Source organism: Zootoca vivipara, chromosome 16 (assembly GCF_965207765.1).
Source record: "Zootoca vivipara chromosome 16, rZooViv2.hap1.1, whole genome shotgun sequence".
NCBI classification, from domain to species: Eukaryota; Metazoa; Chordata; class Lepidosauria; order Squamata; family Lacertidae; genus Zootoca; species Zootoca vivipara.
Window position 1 is genome coordinate 10,662,047 of NC_142599.1, and position 22,385 is coordinate 10,684,431.

A 22,385-nucleotide genomic window follows, 5' to 3' on the forward strand; every position below is an offset into this window, starting at 1 on the left:
TATTTTTAAGGCTTCTAGAAATAATTTTGCGTTCTTCATGCAAGGATTTTTTTGCGCGATGAGCGGTCTTACCCATTCCCGGGCGGCCCCCGTCAAATGCTCTATGATAAAGGAGACTCTGTGCGCGTCATCTGGGAATTCTGCTGCATGCAATTCCAGCGCATAATTTATTTCTGTCTCGAATCCTAGGTACTCCCTCGGGTCGCCGCTGAACTTGGTGACTAGGCTCTGTCCCCTTCTCACTTGGACTAGCTGCGGCTGGGGCGCCCCCCCACCTCTAGCGGCTTTCTCCTCTTCCAACTTTTTCTGCAGGTCCAATACCATCACCCTTAGCTGTTTCTCAGTCTCCTCTTTTGTCCTCACCTGGTCCACCAGCTTGTTCAGCTCCTCCTGCGCCCCTCGCGCTTCCTCCTGAGCGGCATGCAATTGCTGCTGTGCGTGCGCTGTGAGGTTCTGCAGCTCCTGCTTCGCTGCTTCGGCCTCCAGCCTCCAATGCTCAGCCTCTTGAGCGCTCATCGCTGCACTCCAAAGTAGCCAAAAAAAGATTCGGGAGTTGCTGTCAGAGGGCCTGGTATGGCTACTCTAGAGTAACGACTCCAGCATGGTCTTTTAAGGCTTTTATTAAGTGCTGATTATTTACAGTGTTCAGAGCAGTAAAAATGCATCCTTAAGGTGAGGTGTCAGAACTCCCGAATGGCGATTGGCGCGTTTTCTTCCAGCACCACAGCTTTGGCAGACCCAACCTCTTCCCCCTACGTTTGCGTCGCAATTCGGGAGTTGGGGGGATTGGCCTCCCCCCCCCCGTGCGTCCAACTTCCTGTCCCCCCTGCGGCCTGGGCTCCACAACCTTGCCTGAGCCTCGGACACCACTTCCTGACTCTCCGCTGGAGGCAGAGCTCTCCTTACTCTCTCCAGCGCTTGGGGATGGGCTGGAACTTAAGATGGGAGGGACTTCCCTGTATCCCTTGTCCCTCACACCCCTGGTTTAGAACAAGGATTAAAAAATATGTGGCCTTGAGGGCAATATGTGTCCCTTGGCCTAATTTCATGCAGCCCTAGGCCTAACTAGGCGCAGGTGGTAAGGAGGAGGGAACTGTGGGGTAGCCAGGAAGAGGGAAAATGTACTCTTTGGGCACTGGTCCTGCCCATTTTTTATTTTTTATTAGTTTTAGTTTCTCCTACCATTGGTTCCAGCTCCTCCTACCATTGGTTCTAGCTCCTCCCACCATTGGCTCCAGCCACACCCACTGCTGGCTTTCAGGCCCCCAGAAATTACCCCCAAAGCATGTAAGACCTTGAGAGAGAAAAAGTTACCCTGCTGCACGGTGGGGCTGTGCCTCGTGCCCCAGATGAGCTTCTGCCCTTACTGATGGTGAATGAACTGAAAGGGGTTTACTAAAATATATGTTTCTTTTCCTTTTCCTTTTTTTAAATTTCAAAACAAGCATCAAATTCAAAATTTCAAAAACACAACAAGATGGAAGAAGTGAAATACTGAGATCACAACATGGGCGAAGGGGAGTGGGGGGCATGTGGGAATCTATAATATTCAGGCATCCCCAAACTGCGGCCCTCCAGATGTTTTGGCCTACAACTCCCATGATCCCTACCTAACAGGACCAGTGGTCAGGATAGATGGGAATTGTAGTCCAAAACATCTGGAGGGCCGAAGTTTGGGGATGCCTGATACTATTTATAATATAAAATTTCTAACTGTGTAGTAAAGGGAAGCCTAGAGTAGTAATTGTGTATATTTTAATTCAGGTAATCTATGTAATAGGCTTATGTTAGAATATAAAATACCTGTTTCAACGGGGTGATGTTTTTTGATCATTGCAGATGAAAGTCCCCATGAAGCGAAGGGGCAGGAACAGCGAGGACGACAGCATCCGGGAAGCCACCAGCTCCCAGCTCAGCAGCTCCAGGGACTGCCTCAGCGATGTGAGTACCAGTGAGAATCGGGAGTTGTGGCAATTTCATAAATCTTGCTGAACAAACGTTGGCATCCAGAGGTCACTGTGTAATAACTTTCTCTTCTCCCACCTCCCCCCCCATGTCATGATTGAGTGTTATGGCATAAGTGGTTGAGCTCCCTTGCAAACACTATAATCATAGCGCAAATAATATGATAAGTGAAAGATCAGAGGCAGGGAAAACAAAACGGAATTGTGCTTCCTGGGAGCAAAAGATGGCTCAAGATGATTACTTTGAGGGGGAAAGTTGTGGGGGCGCTGGGGTGTACGCGGATTATTATTTTTTTGGTACTTTAAAAAACAACCATTTGTTGTTCCAATTACTCTAGGCTGCATGGGTTAACTCACCTGTTTTGATGCCTCCTGCTCTGAATTGGGGTAGATTGTGGGGTAGGTTGTGAGTCTTGGGGCAGGGTTAGGGGGTGAATGGAAACGCTGCTTTTGAATGAAATGTTATGATAAACCCGGTGCGAAACGACGTCTAAGTGTATAAACACACAAATGGGCTCTTTATTTTATTTTTACTTTTTTTAAATCACCAAGAAATCAATGGAAGTGCTGGGATAATTTCATGTGAAGGCTTTTTTGTGTTAGCAATTAGCATTTTGCCTTCATTAAAACATGATTTTTTTTGCTAATTAGGACCTTCCCCCGTTAGGAGAGATTTAAATGACAAACAATAATCAAACACTGGCACGAGTCATGTCTGAAATATTAAATTTAACATTTCAATGGTGAGCCACAGTTACATCCCAGAGAGTGGGGTTTTCATGTTCCGTTCTATTAATGTGAAATATGCTTCATAACTAAAACCTGTCACAGGAAAAAGCAGCTCACACCAGCCAAATTCAATTGGACAGTTAATTTAGCTTTAAAATTGAAAACACTACCTCTGCTTCAGGATGCAAAAAAGGAAGGGGGAGGAAGCCTTTGATAAGCATAATGTATTTGCTATTAAGGCTTTCAGAGCTCATTCTCCTGAAGGAGGAGAAGAGGAAGGGAGAGAGGAGGGGGCAAAATGGCTCCCACAAATGTGTTTAAAAGCTGAAAGTATTTATTAAAAATGTCAGCAGAAAAGTGCTTTTGGCAGATTAAAGCGGGATTCAGCTTGACAGCTCTGACAGCAAAATGTGATGGTGTTGGTGTTGTAGGGTGTGCGTGTGGAATTCACACTACATGTTTTGAGCAGGAATGGGGTGCTATAAACATCCTGTGTAGTGTGGGAAGAAATAAGAGGGGTGGGGTGGGGAAATCCCACCCCTGTACCTCTGATCTGATTCCAGGAAAGATAAAATGTGTGGATCAGAAAGGAAAGCGGATAGAGGGAAGTGGGGGGGGGGTGGATTTACCTTTGGGGTAAATGATTTTGTTTATCCAGCATTAGTTTGGGTTTGGGTTGTTGTTGATGCAGTTGTGTTTTTTCCTCCTCAAAACAACAATTGTTTCCTCTTCACCCGCACTATGCATGCAGCAGCTACTGTATGGCTTCTCTCCCTCCCTCTTTCTCTGTCTCTCTCACCCACACCAAAAGGTGTATTTATTCCAACACCCTGTTTACTCTAGGAGGCGGGGTGGCGCTGTGGGTTAAACCACTGAGCCTAGGGCTTGCCGATCAGAAGGTCGGCGGTTCGAATCCCCATGATGGGGTGAGCTCCCGTTGCTCAGTCCCAGCTCCTACCCACCTAGCAGTTTGAAAGCACATCAAAGTGCAAGTAGATAAATAGGTACCGCTCCAAGCGGGAAGGTAAACGGCCTTTCCGTGTGCTGCTCTGGTTCGCCAGAAGCGGCTTTGTCCTGCTGGCCACATGACCGGGAAGCTGTACGCCGGCTCCCTCGGCCAATAACTGGATTCCCCTTAATGTTACAGGGGAATCCAGTTACAGAATGCTGCCTCTGATCTTGGATGCAGACGTGAATAATAATAATAATAATAATAATAATAATAATAATAATAATATATTATACCCACCCATCTGGCTGGGTTTCCCCAGCCACTCTGGGCAACAAAAGATTTAAAATACATTAAAACATCAGTTATTATAAACTTCCCTAAACAGGACTGCCTTCAGATGTCTTCTAAATGTCAGATAGTTGTTTGTTTCTTTGACATCTGATGGGAGGGTGTGCCTAATCCTCCGTTAAAGCTACCTAAATGAACTCCCACTCTCCACAAGTTGTTCTGTATGCACATAGATGTGTGTACGTATGTGTACACACACACACACACACACTGCTAGCAGATTTGCAAAGCAGAGCAGGGTCCAGTATGGCTTCAAATAGGACTGTGTGCTGAGATTACTGCATTGCAGGGGTTTGGACTGGGTGACCCTTGGGGTCCCTTCCAACTCCACAATTCTATGATTCTAGGGTGAAGCAGGTGCCTCAGGCAGGCGCCTCCCCACTGCTTCTGCCGCTGCTGGAACATGCCCCTCTCAGCAAGTTCAGTGAGAGGGGGCATTCCAGTGGCAGCAGAAGTGGTGAATCATGGCAGCACAGCCGTTTGGCTGTCCTTCTTTCCGCTCATATACACATGCTTGTGAGCAGGTGCTCCATCTGCTGGAGGGCTGGGGGACCAAGGGCCCCCCAAAAATTTCAATGAGTGGGCTGGACCCCCTCAAAATTCCCTGGTGGCTGTGCACACATGCCGCAGGACATGCTCGCATCACACACTGCTACCATATTAGGCACTGTATTGCACAGCATCCTTAGAAAAGGCAGATTTCCGCTGTCTGCTTCTCTCTGTCACTCTCTCTCTCTCTCTCTCTCTCTCTCTCTCTCTCTCTCACCCACCCACCCACACACACACACACACACACTAACACACACTCCTGGGAATACCAATTTTACATTTTAAAGTAGCTTGGTCACCTTTAGTGTGCTCACCCTTCAAGGATTTTTTAAAATGTTGGCTTTTTTTCTTGATTCAGGCCACAAACGCCTATTGGTTTATCTTGTTTTATGTTACAGGATTTACATACCGCTTAATCACCAAAACATCTATGTGGCTCACGTAAAACAATATAAAACACACATTAAAAATACAGTATCAATAAAAACCAGATGTTCAGAACAAGTTGGCCTAGAATAGGTAGAACTTGCGCTAAAATGTCCATTTCCAATCTCTTTCATCCCTTTCAATAATTGGGTCCTCATTCATTTATTTTAGCACCATCTCTTGGAAAAGCCCTGCCTGGATCAGGCGACAGGACCATCTAGTCCAGGCATCCCAAAACTGCGGCCCTCCAGATGTTTTGGCCTACAACTCTCATGATCCCTAGCTAACAGGACCAGTGGTCAGGGAAGATGGGAATTGTAGTCCAAAACATCTGGAGGGCCGAAGTTTGGGGATGCCTGGTCTAGTCCTGAGTCCTTTTCTCACAGTAGTCAACCAGGTGCTTCTGTAAGGCCTAAAGTAGGACCCGAGTGTAGCAGCACTTTCCCTACTTGTGATCCCAAGGATCTGTGCCTTGGGACCATGGACAGTTTTCTCCCCATGAATCTGTCTAATCCTTTTTTGGAACTATTTAGTTTGGTCGCCATCACTCTATCTTGTGGTAGTGAGTTCCATGTGCACTGTACGAATAAGTCCTTTCTTTTGTTTGCCCAGAAGGGAATGTGCCCCCCACCACCAAGACTGGAAAAAAATCACTTGCTCCTCAGTTAAAGAGTCTTTGCTAGCAGGGCTGAGAATGGTATCCGCCATAGACCTTGGACAGTTGTTGCTAGTCAGAGCCAACCAAAGATGAGGAACTTTGGGCTGCAGGTTCTACCACCTATGGCCATTGTCCATCAGAGCATAAGAAGAGACTGGTGGATCAAGCCAAAGGCCCATCTAGTCCAACATCCTGTTCTCACAGTGACCAAGATCTGAGTTCAAAAGCACTCTGTTTCCAGCAACTGGTATTCAGAAGCCAGAGCCGTAACTATGGGGAGGGGGCTGCTAGCCAGGTTTTTTGCCCCTGGTGAAGCCTCTAGTACAGGCATCCCCAACCTTCAGCTCTCCAGATGTTTTGGACTACAGTTCCCATAATCCCTGACTACTGGTCCCGTTAGCTAGGGATCATGGGAGTTGTAGGCCAAAACATCTGGAGGGCCGCAGTTTGGGGATGCCTGCTCTAGTAGCATTGCTGCCGCCAAGAGGAGCGGTAGAACAGGATAAGCCTTTGGTCTGATTTAGCACTGCTCTTTCTTCTTTTGCCCTTGTGTTCTTGTCAGCAAATTGCCACACCTATGCAAAAATCCCTTTTTAGTCCCTATGACACGTGGCTGAAAAATTATCCAATGTAACTATTGGTAGAACCACCAGCTACTTTTACAAAAACGAACAAAAAAAAATTATCCTCTCCCTCACAGTCAGACACATGGTATTAAGGGAGAATTAAAAGGCAGAATATTCCTGTGCTTTATTTTGATTGAAATTAAATAGAGGGTGGTTTGGGGTGGTCCCGGGAGGGAAAGAGGGTGTTCTGTTTTGCCTCCCACCCCTCCCTCCCTGCTCCTTGTTCCATAATTGTCCTAATCTTTCCTGATGTCCTGAACAGTGTAAAAAATCCACACAGAGCCGTACATAATGGCTTTTAAAAAAGGGTTTATCTTTTTCTTGACCCATCAGCTTAAGAACTGCCTGCGTTTTTTAATGGATTTTCTCCGTCACTAAATTGAATGGATCGTTCCTCATTATCATTTAAATAGGACCCTCATTCCCCACAAACACTGAACATTTGAATGTGGTGGTAGAGCTGCGTTAATTTGAAATGTATGGAAGATGGGGAAGGGGAGGGAAAGGAGGAGAAGGCAGCCGCCGAGTGTGGAATTGCTGGATGTAATTGTCATGGATTCTCAATTTTGTTGCCCCCAAGATGGGAAAATAGACTAATAATTGTCTCCCAGCCCTAGTAGAATAGTTGCCCTAGTTAGCTGAAGCTAACACTCTAATTGTCATGGGGGGCATCTAGATGAATGAGGATGTATGCGGGGCACAGCAAGGGCTAAATTGAGTGATATACTAAGGCAAAGAGCAAATTGGCAATTATGGACCCAGTCGAAAAGGTTGGCAGGTGTGCAGCGTTCTCATGAGCCCTGAGGGGGAAATTGGAAATATAAAATATCAACCATAAATACCAGCTGATTAGGAAATATGTTGCAAGAGGTGTTGGCCACTTTGGATGGATGGATGGAGACATAGATAAGAGTGCTGGGTGTTTATTTAACGTTTTAAAAATAAAAATAAAAATGTTAGAATTCACAGGCTCCATTTTAGACTCTCTTTCTTTCGCTCGTTCTAGCTCTCTTCCGTCAGGTTGGATGAAGTGACTTTTTAAAATGTTATTGGGGGTAAGGAGAAATCTACCTGGCGGCGAAGGAGTGGAAACCAGAAATTATAAGACATCGTCCTCCACTTTTACGGCTCAGGTTCAAAATCTTATTTAACAATGATACCTCTTAGGTGACAGAGGGTTTAGGAGGTGGAGAAGAGAGAAGGTGAAATAATTGGGAACCTGTGAATGGCTGGCTGGATGTTTGTCTGTGAAAAAGAGAGAGCGATAGTGTGAGGGAGCTCTGGACACACACACCCACCCCATATTTGGCTGCGGGTCTAACTCACTTTACAGAGCTCCTTACAGAACAACAATTCCCAGAGTTCCTTAAGAAGAGGGATTGATTGTTAACTAACTATGAGAACTGCAGCTCCGTGAGGGCATTAAAAAAAGGTCAACAATTATGATGGTTTCCTAAAAGCTCAAATTTTCAAATATGGCAACCCTATGTAAGGGGAATAGGCACCACTTATCGTACTACAACTCCCACAATTCTTTAGGGGAAGCCATGACTGTTAAAGTGGCACAATAGTGCTCTAGGTGTATGGCATAGGTGTGGCCTGGGCTGGGTCTGAGCCTCAGAAGACTAGGCCTCACCTTACCTGAGCTTCTCCCTCCAGGGATCACTCACGATGTGTTAGTAGTTTTCTTCTCCCTAACCATCCCCTCCACCTCCTTGTGTGTTTTTGGTCCTTCTTTCTTTTCTTTTTCATTTTTAAAAACCAGGAGTCATACACTTCCCAGCACTTTTAATCCCCTTTCATTTTAGAGTGGCTGAGGAGAATGGGTTGTATGTTTTGCCGGGGATAGCAACATTGCGAGGTTTCTTTTGTTTGTTCAGGCACATGAACTGAAGTGGAGAAATGACATTTCAAAGTTTCCTAAGTGTAAAGATAGTAACGGGGGCTGCCCCATCTCTTGTGGTTTCCAAGGTCAGGCCCTGACCTCTGAGCGGGGCTAAGTTTTTGATGCATTCCTGAGGATGTAGACATGTCAGCCGGTATCCCTCTGGAAACATGGGAGAGGGACCGTGTCTGCATGGCCATGGGGAAAAGAAAAGCCCTCCTGTGTAGGTGATCTCATCCTCCTAGCAGCAGAGCCTCAATTTAAAGTGGGTATGGTCTGGAGCAGGCACCTCCAGATGTTTTGGACTACAATTGCCATCTTCCCCAACCACTGGTCCTGTTAGCTAGGGATCATGGGAGTTGTAGGCCAAAACATCTGGAGGGCCGCAGTTTGGGGATGCCTGAATATTATAGATTCCCACATGCCCCCCACTCCCCTTCGCCCATGTTGTGATCTCAGTATTTCACTTCTTCCATCTTGTTGTGTTTTTGAAATTTTGAATTTGATGCTTGTTTTGAAATTTAAAAAAAGGAAAAGGAAAAGAAACAGATATTTTAGTAAACCCCTTTCAGTTCATTCACCATCAGTAAGGGCAGAAGCTCATCTGGGGCACGAGGCACAGCCCCACCGTGCAGCAGGGTAACTTTTTCTCTCTCAAGGTCTTACATGCTTTGGGGGTAATTTCTGGGGGCCTGAAAGCCAGCAGTGGGTGTGGCTGGAGCCAATGGTGGGAGGAGCTAGAACCAATGGTAGGAGGAGCTGGAACCAATGGTAGGAGAAACTAAAACTAATAAAAAATAAAAAATGGGCAGGACCAGTGCCCAAAGAGTACATTTTCCCTCTTCCTGGCTACCCCACAGTTCCCTCCTCCTTACCACCTGCGCCTAGTTAGGCCTAGGGCTGCATGAAATTAGGCCAAGGGACACATATTGCCCTCAAGGCCACATATTTTTTAATCCTTGTTCTAAACCAGGGGTCAGCAAACTTTTTCAGCAGGGGTCGGTCCACTGTCCCTCAGACCTTGTGGGGGGCCGGACCATATATATATAGGGGGTGAATGAATTCCTATGCCCCACAAATAACCCAGAGATGCATCTATATATATAAAAATGTAGGCATTGCGTGCACAGAGGTCACAGCCTTTCTCCAAAACCGCTGAACTGTAATTTAACGAATTTGGGCACAATGTTCCATGCCCATCAGTGAGGGATCTGGCATAATTCCCCCCCCCCAAAGGGGCACTCCTCAGGGATTAGTGCAAATTGCCCATATTGCAAGTGAATTTTAGGAGGCTGCTCCAGATATAAACAGCCAGTTATCAAGACTGGGCAACTTTGTTGGATGCAACACTCTGCTTCCTACACAAGGTACTTGATTGAAAGCTGTGTCAACATTTTATTTGGGTATATTTCTTGATACCTAAGCACAGACTTGAATTTAGTGGAGCTTGCCTTTGCACACTAAATCACATTCCCTTTTGTTTTGCTTTTTTGCTTTCTCCCAGACACACAGTGCAAAAATTTCTACATTGCATCTTATTATAAATGAAATAACTTGCCATAGCTGCTTGTAAAACATCAGCTTTGAAACCCCCGCAGTTCAGCTCTGCCTTTACTAGCAAGTTATTTTCTCCCCCCCCCCCCGCCCTCCAAATTACAAGCAGAGAAAGTTGTTGGTTAGGGTTCCCCCCCCCCTTTAAGAAATTGAGGGGAGATCTTGTGGGTTGTGTTTTTTTTTTAAAAAAAAAGACCAAAATTACAGGCTGAAGGGCTGTCTCAAGAGCCTTGGTAATTGGATAATGAAGCCTTTTAACTCTTAAGTCCTCAGTGGGTCAAATTCAGCCCGGGTTGGTAAAATTACCAAAAGGCATCTAATGGCTCGTCTACATGAAAAGAACTGTTGGTTCCTTTATGGCAAGGTGTCTGCAGTTATGAAGGCGCCAGCACATCACACTTAATGGTAATTGGTACCTTCTCTATAGGAGGGAGGCCAGGAACCCTTTCGGTTAAAGAGGCTGAAGGAACATTTTGCACCTTAACTGTTGATTCTCTGAATCCTGGCAGATTGCAAGTCACTCCTAGGTTTTAGGTTTTATAGGCACTGGGATGAATGAGTGACATGGTTCCTTTCCAGACCAGGGAGAGGAAAAATATTCATTAGACAGAATATTATTCACCCAGGTTGTTTGGTTCCTCTCTAGAGTTCCTATGAGAGTGGTGTGGGGCCTGATCATGAGAAAATGATTCCCATACTGCTTTGGTAATGCATGAATTGATTAGGAGTGCATGAAAGGTGAGCCTGGGTAAATCTAAAGAATGACCCAGGTTCCCCTCCCCTAGTCTGTGGCCCCATCTGCACCATACTGTATAACGTACATTTAAAATACTATTATGCCACTTTAATCAGTAATGGCTTCCCCCAAAGAATTATGGGAACTTTAATTTGTTAAGAGTGCTGAGAGTTGTTAGGAGAACTGCCCCCCCCCCATTCCCCTCACAGAACTACATTTCCCAGAATGGTTTTACATCAGTTCTTCTTCCCAGGGAACTCTGGGAATTGTGGCTCTCTCAGGGGAATAGGGATGCTTTGAGGGAAGCCATGACTGTTTAAAAGGACCCAGGTGGCGCTGTGGGTTAAATCACTGAGCCTAGGGCTTGCTGATCAGAAGGTCGGTGGTTCGAATCCCTGTGACGGGGTGAGCTCCCGTTGCTTGGTCCCAGCTCCTGCCAACCTAGCAGTTCGAAAGCATGTCAAAATGCAAGTAGATAAATAGGAACCGCTACAGCGGGAAGGTAAACGGCGTTTCCATGTGCTGCTCTGGTTTGCCAGAAGCGGCTTTGTCATGCTGGCCACATGACCTGGAAGCTGTACGCCGGCTCCCTCGGCCAATAATGCGAGATGAGCGTGCAACCCCAAGAGTCGGTCACGACTGGACCTAATGGTCAGGGGTCCCTTTACCTTTATGACTGTTTGAAGTGATATGATAGTGCTTTAAAGGTACCATACTGTTGGGGCCTGTGTCATGTTCTCAGAGATCGTCTCTGTCCTGCATGCAACATTGATCTGCAGATCATTTATTTTTTTTAAATGCTTTTAAATACATAGGTTGTATCAGAGTAGCTCCATTGAAATCAATTATTTCGAAGTAAGTTGGATGCAATCCCATGTTTAAATGAATACTTTGTTGCAGACTATGGATTTTTTTTTTTTAAAAAAATGACCTATGCACTGTGTTGGAATATTTGGGGAACAGGAATTGTGAATCAGGTCAATTTGTTCTGGAATACACACAGACTGAATTCCTCAAGCATCCCTTGGTAGTACTAATGGAAATAATTTTCCAGATCGTTTCTACCTAGCACATGCTTTTTCCTTTTGGATTGGCTTCAGTGTGGACTGCACTTCTTCTTCTTCTTCTTCTTCTTCTTCTTCTTCTTCTTCTTCTTCTTCTTCTTCTTCTTCTTCTTCTTCTTCTAAAAGAACTTTATGTAGAGCAAGCACACGTTCATTTCAAAACTCGTCGACGGCACTTGATGTGCAAGAAGCAGCATGTATGGGCTTTTCTGGAAGGAATGTTTGCTCTCAGTCAGTCCAACTGTTGGAAAAGGTTTTAAAGAGCTGGATCCACAAGAACACCACTTTTACTAGCTTTACACAGCAATAACAAATCCTGTTCAAAAGAAAAGCATCCAGTGTTGAGTTCCAGGAAATGTTAATCTTAAACAGGGAAAATATATTCATCTTCATAGGGAACTTTTACCTCTGAAAACCCTAAAGAAAGTTGCATGTGTTGCAAAGTATTGTGCCAAGTCTACCTTTTAAAGGACTCTGCAGGCTGTGTTTAAAATCCCAGCAGGGAATTAGGAATAAAATAGCTGGATTTTGTCCCCCTCCGCTCCCCTCTTTTACTTATACCTTGTAATTTCAGTCTTACCGTATGTGTATTTTCTCAGAAGTAATTTCAACTGATTTAAGAACCACAATAGCCAATGACCCATCTGGTTCTTACAGTGGCCAATAGGAAGTCCTGTCCTGTCCCCACGCTATGGCCTGAAAATTTCTGCTGCAAACCTTGGCTTAGTTTATTGTGGCACATCAGCAAAAAGGACTAGAGAAGGGCGAAGAGGCTGTACATTGCTCTCCAGGAGGATGTTTAAAGCACATGGCTTTCCCCCCAAAGAATCCTGGGATCCATAGTTTACATGTCACACAGCCATAATTGCCAGTACATTTAACAAACTACAGTTCCCAGATTCTTTGGGGAAGCTATGCTTTGAATGTATGGTGTGGATTAAAGGGGCCCTTGACCATCAGGTCCAGTCGTGTCCGACTCTGGGGTTGTGGCGCTCATCTCGCTCTATAGGCCGAGGGAGCCGGCGTTTGTCCGCAGACAGCTTCCAAGTCATATGGCCAGCATGACAAAGCTGCTTCTGGCGAACCAGAGCAGCGCACGGAAAGGCGGTTTACCTTCCCGTCAGAGCGGTCCCTATTTATCTATTTGCACTTTGATGTGCTTTCGAACTGCTAGGTGGGCAGGAGCTGGGACCGAGCAACGGGAGCTCACCCCGTTGCAGGGATTCGAACCGCTGACCTTCTGATCAGCAAGCCCTAGACTCTGTGGTTTAACCCTATGGTGTGGATTAGGGCTGGGCAATAACTGGTTTTCAATATCTCAATGTATTACCAGCTAAACATTGCAATGAAGGGATGCGGGTGGCGCTGTGGGTTAAACCACAGAGCCTACGGCTTGCCGATCAGAAGGTCGGCGGTTCGAATCCCCGCAATGGGGTGAGCTCCCGTTGCTCGGTCCCTGCTCCTGCCAACCTAGCAGTTTGAAAGCACCTCAAAGTGCAAGTAGATAAATAGGTACCACTACAGCGGGAAGGTAAACAGCGTTTCCGTGCATTGCTCTGGTTCGCCAGAAGCTGCTTTGTCATGCTGGCCACATGACCCGGAAGCTGTACGCCGGCTCCCTCGGCCAATAACGCGAGATGAGCGCCGCAACCCCAGAGTCGGTCACGACTGGACCTAATTGTCATGAGTCCCTTTACCTTTAAACATTGCAATATATCAATATATCACAATATTCCTTTGTCCTGATTCAGCATAACTCTTCTTATGTTTGCTGATTCATGCAGCACAAAGTTTAAACTATGGAATTATCTCCCACAAAAGATAGTGATAGGCACCAACTTGTATCTTTAAAATATAGTCCGTGTAGAATAAAGCTGTGCTTGTGAATATGTCCTTATGAGTATTTCCTCTGAATACCACTTCCTGGAAGCCGCTTTTGTGCTGAGGTCCTTCTTTCAGGCTTCCTAGAAGCATCTGGTTGACCACTGCTGGGCTTTGATAGGTCGCTGGCAGCAGGCTCTTCTTACATATTCAATGTACATTTCAGTTTTGAGTAGCAGTCTAAAGAAGATTTAAGAACTTGGTTCAGCTTGCTGGCCACTTCATCTCCTTTTCTTAACCCCATCGACTAGTTGACTCCATCTGGTCATTCTTCTTCGCTGCATGACAGAAAAACCATGTCCATTTCAACAACATGAGTGAATATGACAAAATCAATAAAAAACATTTTGGAACACTGCCATGTTGTAAAGTAGATTTGGAAGGGAGGTGATGGGAATCTTGCATTTTGACTAGACTTGTAAATAGCTGCATAATGGAACCTGTATTGGATATGTGTTAGCCTTAATATGCTTTAATAGCTTTTAAACAGGTCCAACCAGCAATAAACCAGGCTGACATGCTATTTCCTTTTACTCGCTCTCTGTCCTGTTAACCATTGATAGTTTTAAACTGAAGTGGCTGAAGTAAAGCGGAAATATTGCAAGGAACAAATCTTTAAAAGAGTTACAAATTCTGAATATTTAAACTGTCAGCTCGGAAGACAAACCAAACCAGGTGTTGAACTCTTGTCTAGGCTGTAGCACTTGGGACTGCAATGGGGTGGTTGTAACATTAAATGGGAGGGTTCTAGCCTCACTTTCTCTTTGGCATGCCAGTTTTATACGTTCAAGATTTCCCTCTTTCCCCCAATGTGGCAGTATTCCACTATGCAATTATTCTAATTACACTTTAAAGTGGACCAGCCCAGACAATAGTAATCTCCAGGGATTTTCTTTTTCCTCCTGGTGTAGGAACTGAGTACTCTCAGTATGAGCTTTAATAGCCCCACAATTGTGCCACTGTTACTCCAATTCTTTAGCTGGATCCCTAAATCTGGATGCTGGACTTGAAAATGGTTCTGTGGTTTATTCAAAAGGTGGTTGATCCTCACCTGGGTAACAAACAAGGTGGTGTAGAGGTGAATTCTTACCACACTCCCTCTCCCCTTTTCTTTTTAAAAAGATGGTGTTAGGTTACTATAGTGGTACCTCCGGTTGCAGACGGGATCTGTTCTGGAGCTCCGGTCAGATCCCTAGGTTTCTGCAACTTCTGTGCATATGTGTGGCACAGTAGAGTGCTTCTGCGCATGCCGCAAAACACTTCCAGGGGTGCCGCTTTCACAACCCGAAGTTTACGTTACCCGAGGGTAACGTAAGCCGAGGTGCTACACTATTAAATTTCATAGAATTAAAAAAATTGTAGAGTTGGAAGGCACCCTGATGATCATCCATTCCAACCCCCTGCAAGGCAGCTGTCCCATACGGGGATTTGAACCTGCAACCTTGCCATTATCAGCACCACACTCTAATCAGCTGAGCTATCCAGGGATGTTACTTTCTACTAAGAAGCCCTAAAGCAATTTGCAAATAAAAGAAAATATAATTCAGTGAAACCTTGGTTCTCAAACGGCTCCATTTTCAAATGTTTTGGCTCCTGAATGCTGAAAACCTGGAGGTTCCGGTTTTCGAACGTTTTTTGGAACCTGAACTTCCAACGCAGCTTCCACTTGAGTGCAAGAAGCTCTTGCAACCAATCGGAAGCCGTGCCTCGGTTGTCAAACGTTTCAGAAGTTGAATGGTCTTCCAGAACGGATTACGTTCGAGAACCGAGGTTTGACTGTAATAAAATTACACACACAAAATAAAATAAGTTAACAATAGAATATAATATTGTTGGTATTTCATGAATGCCCAGAAAAATAAATGATTGTGTCCAGTGTTTGTCCTACTCAGAGTTTGTTGTTGTTGGCATCTGTCTGTTTCAAAAGGATTGTACCTCCAGGGGCAAAGTCAAATTGCTAGAGAATCACAGCGTCCACTTTGACTACAGAGACCAGTAACTCGTAACTGCTGTTTCCCACATTGTTTTTTCTGTGTTAATAGCTCCAGAATGAGCTCTCTGGAGCACAAGCCTGGACAATGTGTATGGAGGACCAGAGCTGGCCATATGATAAGACCCTCCTCTCAGCCTTGCTGATGTAGTCCAAAGGAAAGTGGAACAATGCATTTGACACCAGCTTGGCTGCTGGAGTTGCTGGAAGGAGACATACAAGAAGACATCCAACTGTCTTAGGGACTCCATTAGAGATTTGTGTAGACTTTACTTCTTAGCCTTTTCTTCTCCTGAAGATGTCCAGCAAGGCAGTCCTAACTAACTTTGGTCTATGAATTTTAATAGGTCTAGTGAGTAGGTCTAGTGAGTAGGCCTTAATTGGATACAACCCATTAATGGGGTTGGTGCCAGATGGGTAGGATCACCTACTACAAGGATTGTAGTAGCTGGAAAAATGGAAAGGGTTACTATAGGGATTAGGCCTGAACTATAGAAGTGAGTAAAGGTAAAGGGACCCCGATCATTAGGTCCAGTCGTGACCGACTCTGGGGTTGCGGCGCTCATCTCGCGTTATTGGCCGAAGGAGCCGGCATACAGCTTCCAGGTCATGTGGCCAGCATGACAAAGCCGCTTCTGGTGAACCAGAGCAGCACACGGAAACGCCGTTTACCTTCCCGCTGTTTAATTATCTACTTGCACTTTGAGGTGCTTTCGAACTGCTAGGTTGGCAGGAGCAGGGACCGAGCAACAGGAGCTCACCCTGTCGCAGGGATTCGGACCGCTGACCTTCTGATCGGCAAGCCCTAGGCTCCGTGGTTTAACCCACAGCGCCACCTGCGTCCCATAGAAGTGAGTAGGAGGTCCCGAATTAGATCCGTAGTCTACAGGATGCCTCCAAGCCAGTCTCTGGTTTCACAAATGGGAATGATCATGGGAGAGCGAGAATGCACGGTACCTGGCTAGAATTAATTCAGTATAAGGCAACATGTTCTATTCCAACCAACTCCCCACAGTGATAGATATTTAAAGGAAGCAGCCTCTTATTGAGTCAGACCATCACTGTTTTCTATACCGGGGTAGGGAACTGTGACCTTCCAGATTTTGCTAGACTACAACTCCACACAACCTGGTCATTGGCCATGTTTACTGGCGCTGATGGGAGTCAAATGAAATTTGGAGGGCCATAGATTCCCTACTACCTCACCTGCACTCATTGGCAACAGCTCTGCATGGATTCAGACAGGGGTCTATCTCAGTTATCTACCTGGATATTGAACCTGGGACCACTTGCATGTAAAGCATCTGCTCTACCACTGAGCCATGAACTTACATCAACTGTTGCCTAGGAAAGACCTGTAGCTGAGACTTCATTGGAGACCAGCTGTGAATTGTAGAAGATGATCACTGGACTAGATGAACCAATGACCTTACTATGTAGCAGTCTGCTTTATGAAGCTATGCATGTTCAAGGGATATTGGGCCTGCTTCCTTGGCAAAACCTGAGTCTGAGTCAAAGAAGACCTGCATGTAAATGTGCATCTTTTTACAAGTGTGGTGTGATTGGCAGCAGCATTCCTGGATCTTGATAAGAGTTACCTAGGAAATGGCACTTTGCAATTGCATGGAGAGAGAAGCTTGCAATTTTTCATGGCATTATGCATAACTCCCTTTGTTACTTATACTGATGTACCTTTTCTTTCCACAGAGTTCTGCTCAATCACTTTCAGGAAAAGGTTATTCGGTAAGTCACCTTATAGCTAATTATTCGATTTCACTTCTATCACTGTTTGATTGTGGAAGATTACATTACCTGTTACATGTTCATGTACGCTGTGGGAATACAGAGCATGCAAAAGAGGCTTTGAAAAAGTGCAGCCACGTTGCTAAACCTCCACTCTCTGCATGAGAGAGTATTAAAACAGTTTGTTTTCTGAGCCTCTCCGGTTTTATTGTTCTGCTTTTCCATTCATGCTAACCATGTAGCTACAAATCCAAAGATCATAGATTGCCTGCAGCATACCTTTGACTTTCTCGGTGTAAGGCCAAATCAGCCTTTTATTGTCCCATTTTGCCATGTTACATTTTATGTCCAATTGAACATATGCACATACGTTTGACTAGAATGTTGGCTTCACCCAGGGGCGTACCCAGGATCAAAATTAGGGAGGGCAAGGGGCGGGGGCAAGGGGCGGGAGGGGAGGGGCCACAGTGGGAATATGGGCGGGGCTACGTGGCCTGTGTCCTCCCAGCTCTTCTGAGGAGGCAGCCCCAGGCTCTTGTTCCCGGCGCGAAGCTCCAGAGGCGCGCGGGGAACGCAAGCCTGGGGCTGCCTCCTCCGCACCTCCCAGGTCTTCCAAGGAGGCGGCCCCAAGCTCCCGTTCCCGGCGCGAAGCTCCAGAGGTGCGCGGGGAACGCGAGCCTGTGGCTGCCTCCTCCACTTACACTCCCCGCTCCCGCTTAGCGCTCCTCCGCTTACGCTCCCCTCGCGCCTCTGGAGCTTTGCGCTGGGAGCCGGAGCCTGGGGCTGCCACGCTGCGCCCCTTAGCCTTTTGCTTCTGGGGGGCAATTGCCCCCTCCTGCCCCCCTGCCCACGGCACTGGTCGCCCCTCTGGGCAGCTCGCCCCATCCCCCGGGTGCGCTGTTTCCCTCCGTCTCTTACGTTTACACCCCACCGCTTTTGCAGCTCGATAGTGGGAGGGGGAGAGGAGAAAGTGCGATGGGTTATGGAAAGGGGAAAGGGGAAAGGGGGGAGGGCTGGTCTGTTTCTTTCTGGCTGGGGCCGCGCACCCCACTTTTTGCATTGAGATTTCTTTCTTTTTAGCTTGGGGCGGGCGGGCAGCTGGCTTCTAGAGTAGGGCAGCTGCCCTAACTTGCCCCGTGGTGGGTACGCCCTTGGCTTCACCAATTCATGTGAATTCTCTCCAACTCCAAAAATGGAGATGAAAGAATCAGTCAGGTGTGATGGAGTTCACTTGATTTTGTTTTTGCCTGAAAGTGCTTGTACAAAGGTGTTTTCTTTCCCGAAAGTAACAGTACTTACAGACTACAACCTGGACTTGTTATTTCTGAAACAGTCTTGCTTCAAAACTATTGGCTTATTTCAGACATAATACTAAGTATGCACAATGTCTCTTTGTAAAGTTACATTTTCTACAGATCCGTTTCATTTGTTAAGACCATAGCTGCCAAGTCTCCTGTTTTTCGTGGGAAACCACCAGATTTTAATCTGTTTCCCACTGTTATCCCGAATAGAAAAAATCCCGTAAATCCCCCAATCTCCTACCTGCCAGGGAGGCTCCTTCTGCACATGTCTGGACATGCGCAGAACCGATTTCAGGTGCCGCTCTGCCCATGTCTGGGCACCGGAAATCAGGCAGTGCCGGCACCAGAAGTTGCTTCTACGCATGTCCAGACATGCGTAGAAGTGACTTCCGGTGCCGCGCCGCTGCTGATCCCAGATTTTTCAATGGGAGACTTGGCAGCTATGGTTAAGACATTAGTGTTAGAGTAGGAAGAAAATGGGAAAAGAGGTTGAGGGGGGCATGGTAAGTGGGGTGAGGTTGGGTGGCAATGCTTCTATTCTGGTTGGGGTATGTGTGGGGTTTTGTGTCAGCATCACTTGTGTGGGTCCTCTTTACTATTCGCTTGTATTCCTTTGGTGGTGAGAGAGGTTGGTGTTGGCCTAGGGTGTGGTTGTTTCTTTGTGATTGGCTGTGGTGAACTTTGTTTTCATGTGTGAGTGGGGTGGGTGTGTTCTTCTGGATCACGTTAGCCATATTGGATTACTAAACCATAGTTTTGTGTTACATGAACGAGTCTTGGAGTTGTGTACTCCCCCCTCTTGCAATCTAGTGTTCTTTGATCCCGAGTTGTTTCAACAAACCACAGTTTCTCTAAATTGCAGGTGGGGAATCTGTGGCTTTCTAGAGATTTTTGTACAACAGCTCCCATCATTCCTGACCATGGGCCATCCTGGCTGAAGTTGATGGGAGCAGGAGTCCCTGTTCCAGGTTTAAACTAACCAGAGTCCACCCCCCCCCCAGTTTGTATGAAACAACAGACACTGATTAGTTTCAAACAGAAAACAGATAATTCTGTTCTCCTCACAGCCACACTAGAGGAGGAGGGGAAGTGTGTGGGCCTGGGGCTTGCTACTACTCTAGTATGGTCCAGTGTTATGTGCAGAATGGGCCACTGCCTTGCAAACTGCCATGAAATCAATTTTTGATGAAGGGCAGAATAAAAATACATTTAGATAAACATTCTGACTTTCAGATTTTGACTTGACAAATGTGCAATGCCATGTGATAGAACCAGGTTCAAAAATGTTTGTCATAATAATAACGTTCATAAATATCTGGCCATCAACTCAAGCGTTACCATTGTGTGATTCTGGAGCTGTTCTTGATTCTTTGATTCCCCCCCCCTTTTTTTAAGTAAAGTAAAAGAACACTCTGTACCCAGGCAGATTGCTACTGAACACATACTTAGTAAATAAATAGTGGTGTAAGAACAAGGTGGTATTCTGTAATTCAACCTATACAGCTGGAACTATATTCGCTTCCACTAGTATTTTGTGAAATTGCTGTGTGTGGTTGCTCATACAGAGGGAAGGGATGAGATGGTTTGAAATCATAATTGCCAGATAAAGCAAATATTGTCTGGATTCTTACTTGTGCTTCTGAATCTAAATTTTGATCATAGTAGCTTTCTTAAAAAGAGAAGGAGAAGCGGATAGCACTGAGCGAAGTGAACCAAAGTTGACTGCCAAATAGCATCAGACAAGTCCTGTCTCCTTTTGACTGCTGTCACTGAAGCCTTAAATTAATTCCCTTGCCAGTGTGAAAAAAGAGAGAGAGAAGGAAATCTTAATTCCTTTTAGCATTTCTAATTGCCAGTACTGTAGTAACCGTGGATGCAAAAGCTGTCATTGGAAAAGGTCTGTGTTTTTTACAATTCGGGGTACATATTTCAGATGGCCAGCGCTTGGAATGATGCCTGCATGGACTATCTTAGTATGGTGAATGGCAGCAGCACAACCTCTCACAGCATCACTCATCATTAAGTATGGGTTTTGAATGTTTTTAGAGAATTCTTGAGTCTGCAAGATGGACATGATTTGCATCTGGCGGGAATTTTGAAATCATTGTATCTACCAGGGAAACATTCAAGCTTATATCCTGATTTTTTTTTTATTTGGGTGGGTGGTGGTGGCTTTTTTCCTCAAGCACCAATTGCCAACAGTATGCAAAGCAGAATAATTGTGGTCAGGTTTTCAGTTTATGTTTGAGTGACTGAATGTGAATCTGAGAAATGTGGGAGGAACAACTCCACTTGTAAAGTCTCTCTCTCTCCCCCCTTCTCTCCCCCCCCCCCCGTGTGTGTATGTGTGAGTAGGGTTGCCAGACTCAATCGTGGACAGGACTTCTGTGCCTTTAATTGCCCTGCTCTCTTTTGAGTCTGGAAACCTTAAAGAGAAACCAGCAGACCCTTTTTTTAATTTCCAAGCAAAGGGTCTGCTGGTTTATCTTTAAGGTTACCAGACTCAAAAGAGAGCAGGGCAATTAAAGGCACAGAAGTCCTGTCCTCTATTGAGTCTGGCAACCCTAAGTGTGTGTGTGTGTGTGAGAGAGAGAGAGAGAGAGAGAGAGAGAGAGAGAGAGAGAGAGAGAGAGAGAGAGAGAGAGAGAGAGAGAGGGAGCTTAATGAAAAAAGGTCAGAGGCCTTGCCACCACCCTGGTGTTAATAAATCTTGGGCAGGCATTTTTTATCTCCCTTCATGAGAAGTTCCTTTTGATCTGCTGAACAAACAGGCATGTAGAAGTATAGAGCTGTTTATCTGAAAGCCACTGGAGTTCTGATAAGTTTGTTTCTTGATTGCTGGGCCATAAAGAGTTTGAGTAATAAGCACTGATATCTCAAACTGTGGTCTGTAGAGATCGCGCACACACACACACACACACCCCAAAGTGGGCTGTGAGCGTTAAGGTTCACCCATCTTCTGAGCATAAGGTGTATGTGTGAACTTCCTTGATGCAAAAAAGGCATTTCATGGGCCTGAAAATGTTCTGCCAAACCATAAAACATTTCCTTTTTCATTCCAGGTCTTTTTTTTGTTTGTCTTGATTTTTGTTTCATTTTGTTGCTTTTGTTTTCACCTGCTTTAAGCAGCTGTTTTGGTCATACTTCATTTCAATAACAAGATCCTTCTTGCTGATTATGCAGTTCAATTTGTCAAGAATAACATAGCTAGTATGGTGATGTAACAAAGCCAAGTCAAAGTGAGGGCAATATTTCCTGCTCTCACTTGGGAATAGGTGAATATTTTCATATAGTTTTGTAGTCCCTCTCTCCAAAAATTGCAAAAATTGATATTGTTTCCAAGGGGGTAAACAATTTCACATAACAATCCCCTTATCACCTCCACTTCCTTTCCCATCATTTCCATTGCTTGTGAAATTAGAATTCAGCATCAGTAAGGAACCTGGTAAGTTTCTGCGAGGTAGGAAGAATTCAGTTTGTGTGTGAGTGTGAGGGAATTTAAGGGTAGAATTAAGGTCATAGATTGTTTCCCTCTCACCACCTGCCATACACATTCTTTCTTTTATTTTCTACACTAACTAGTGTGTATAAATTTGTTGCTACTAATCTGAGCCATGGGGCGTTTTGAATAGTGATGAAAAAATAATGTGCCCAGTTCATCTTCTATGAAAAAGTACCGTACATCATTTGTCCCGCTGTCTGCTGTGGCAAAATTACATAACTTGCTGAATTTGCATAACTAATCACATAACATACTTAAATTAAATTGTTATCATGTTATTCCATGCCATTCATTTCAATATAAAGGGAATGCAATGCACTTGTGATCAAGAAGCTACTGTTATTGCAGCATTATTGTTGACAGGCGTGAGACACTGTCAGCATGTAACACCTGTGCTCAGTGACTGGTTGCTGATTTGCTACTGGGCCAAGTTCAAGGTGTTACTATTAGTATATAAAGCCCTTAACAACTTTGGAC

The 22,385-nt window shown here is 45.3% G+C and overlaps 1 protein-coding gene across 24 annotated transcripts in view; it reads left to right on the forward strand.

Annotated features, from left to right (window-relative positions):
- Positions 1 to 22,385, forward strand: part of FBRSL1 (fibrosin like 1) — a 791,192-nt gene that overhangs the window by 362,383 nt on the left and 406,424 nt on the right. For all 24 annotated transcript variants that reach the window (XM_060269604.2, XM_060269610.2, XM_060269606.2 and 21 more), the window contains 2 exons: positions 1,840 to 1,941; positions 17,070 to 17,105. In XM_060269604.2, the coding sequence (XP_060125587.2) occupies positions 1,840 to 1,941; positions 17,070 to 17,105 (138 nt within the window). The remainder of the gene's footprint in view (positions 1 to 1,839; positions 1,942 to 17,069; positions 17,106 to 22,385) is intronic.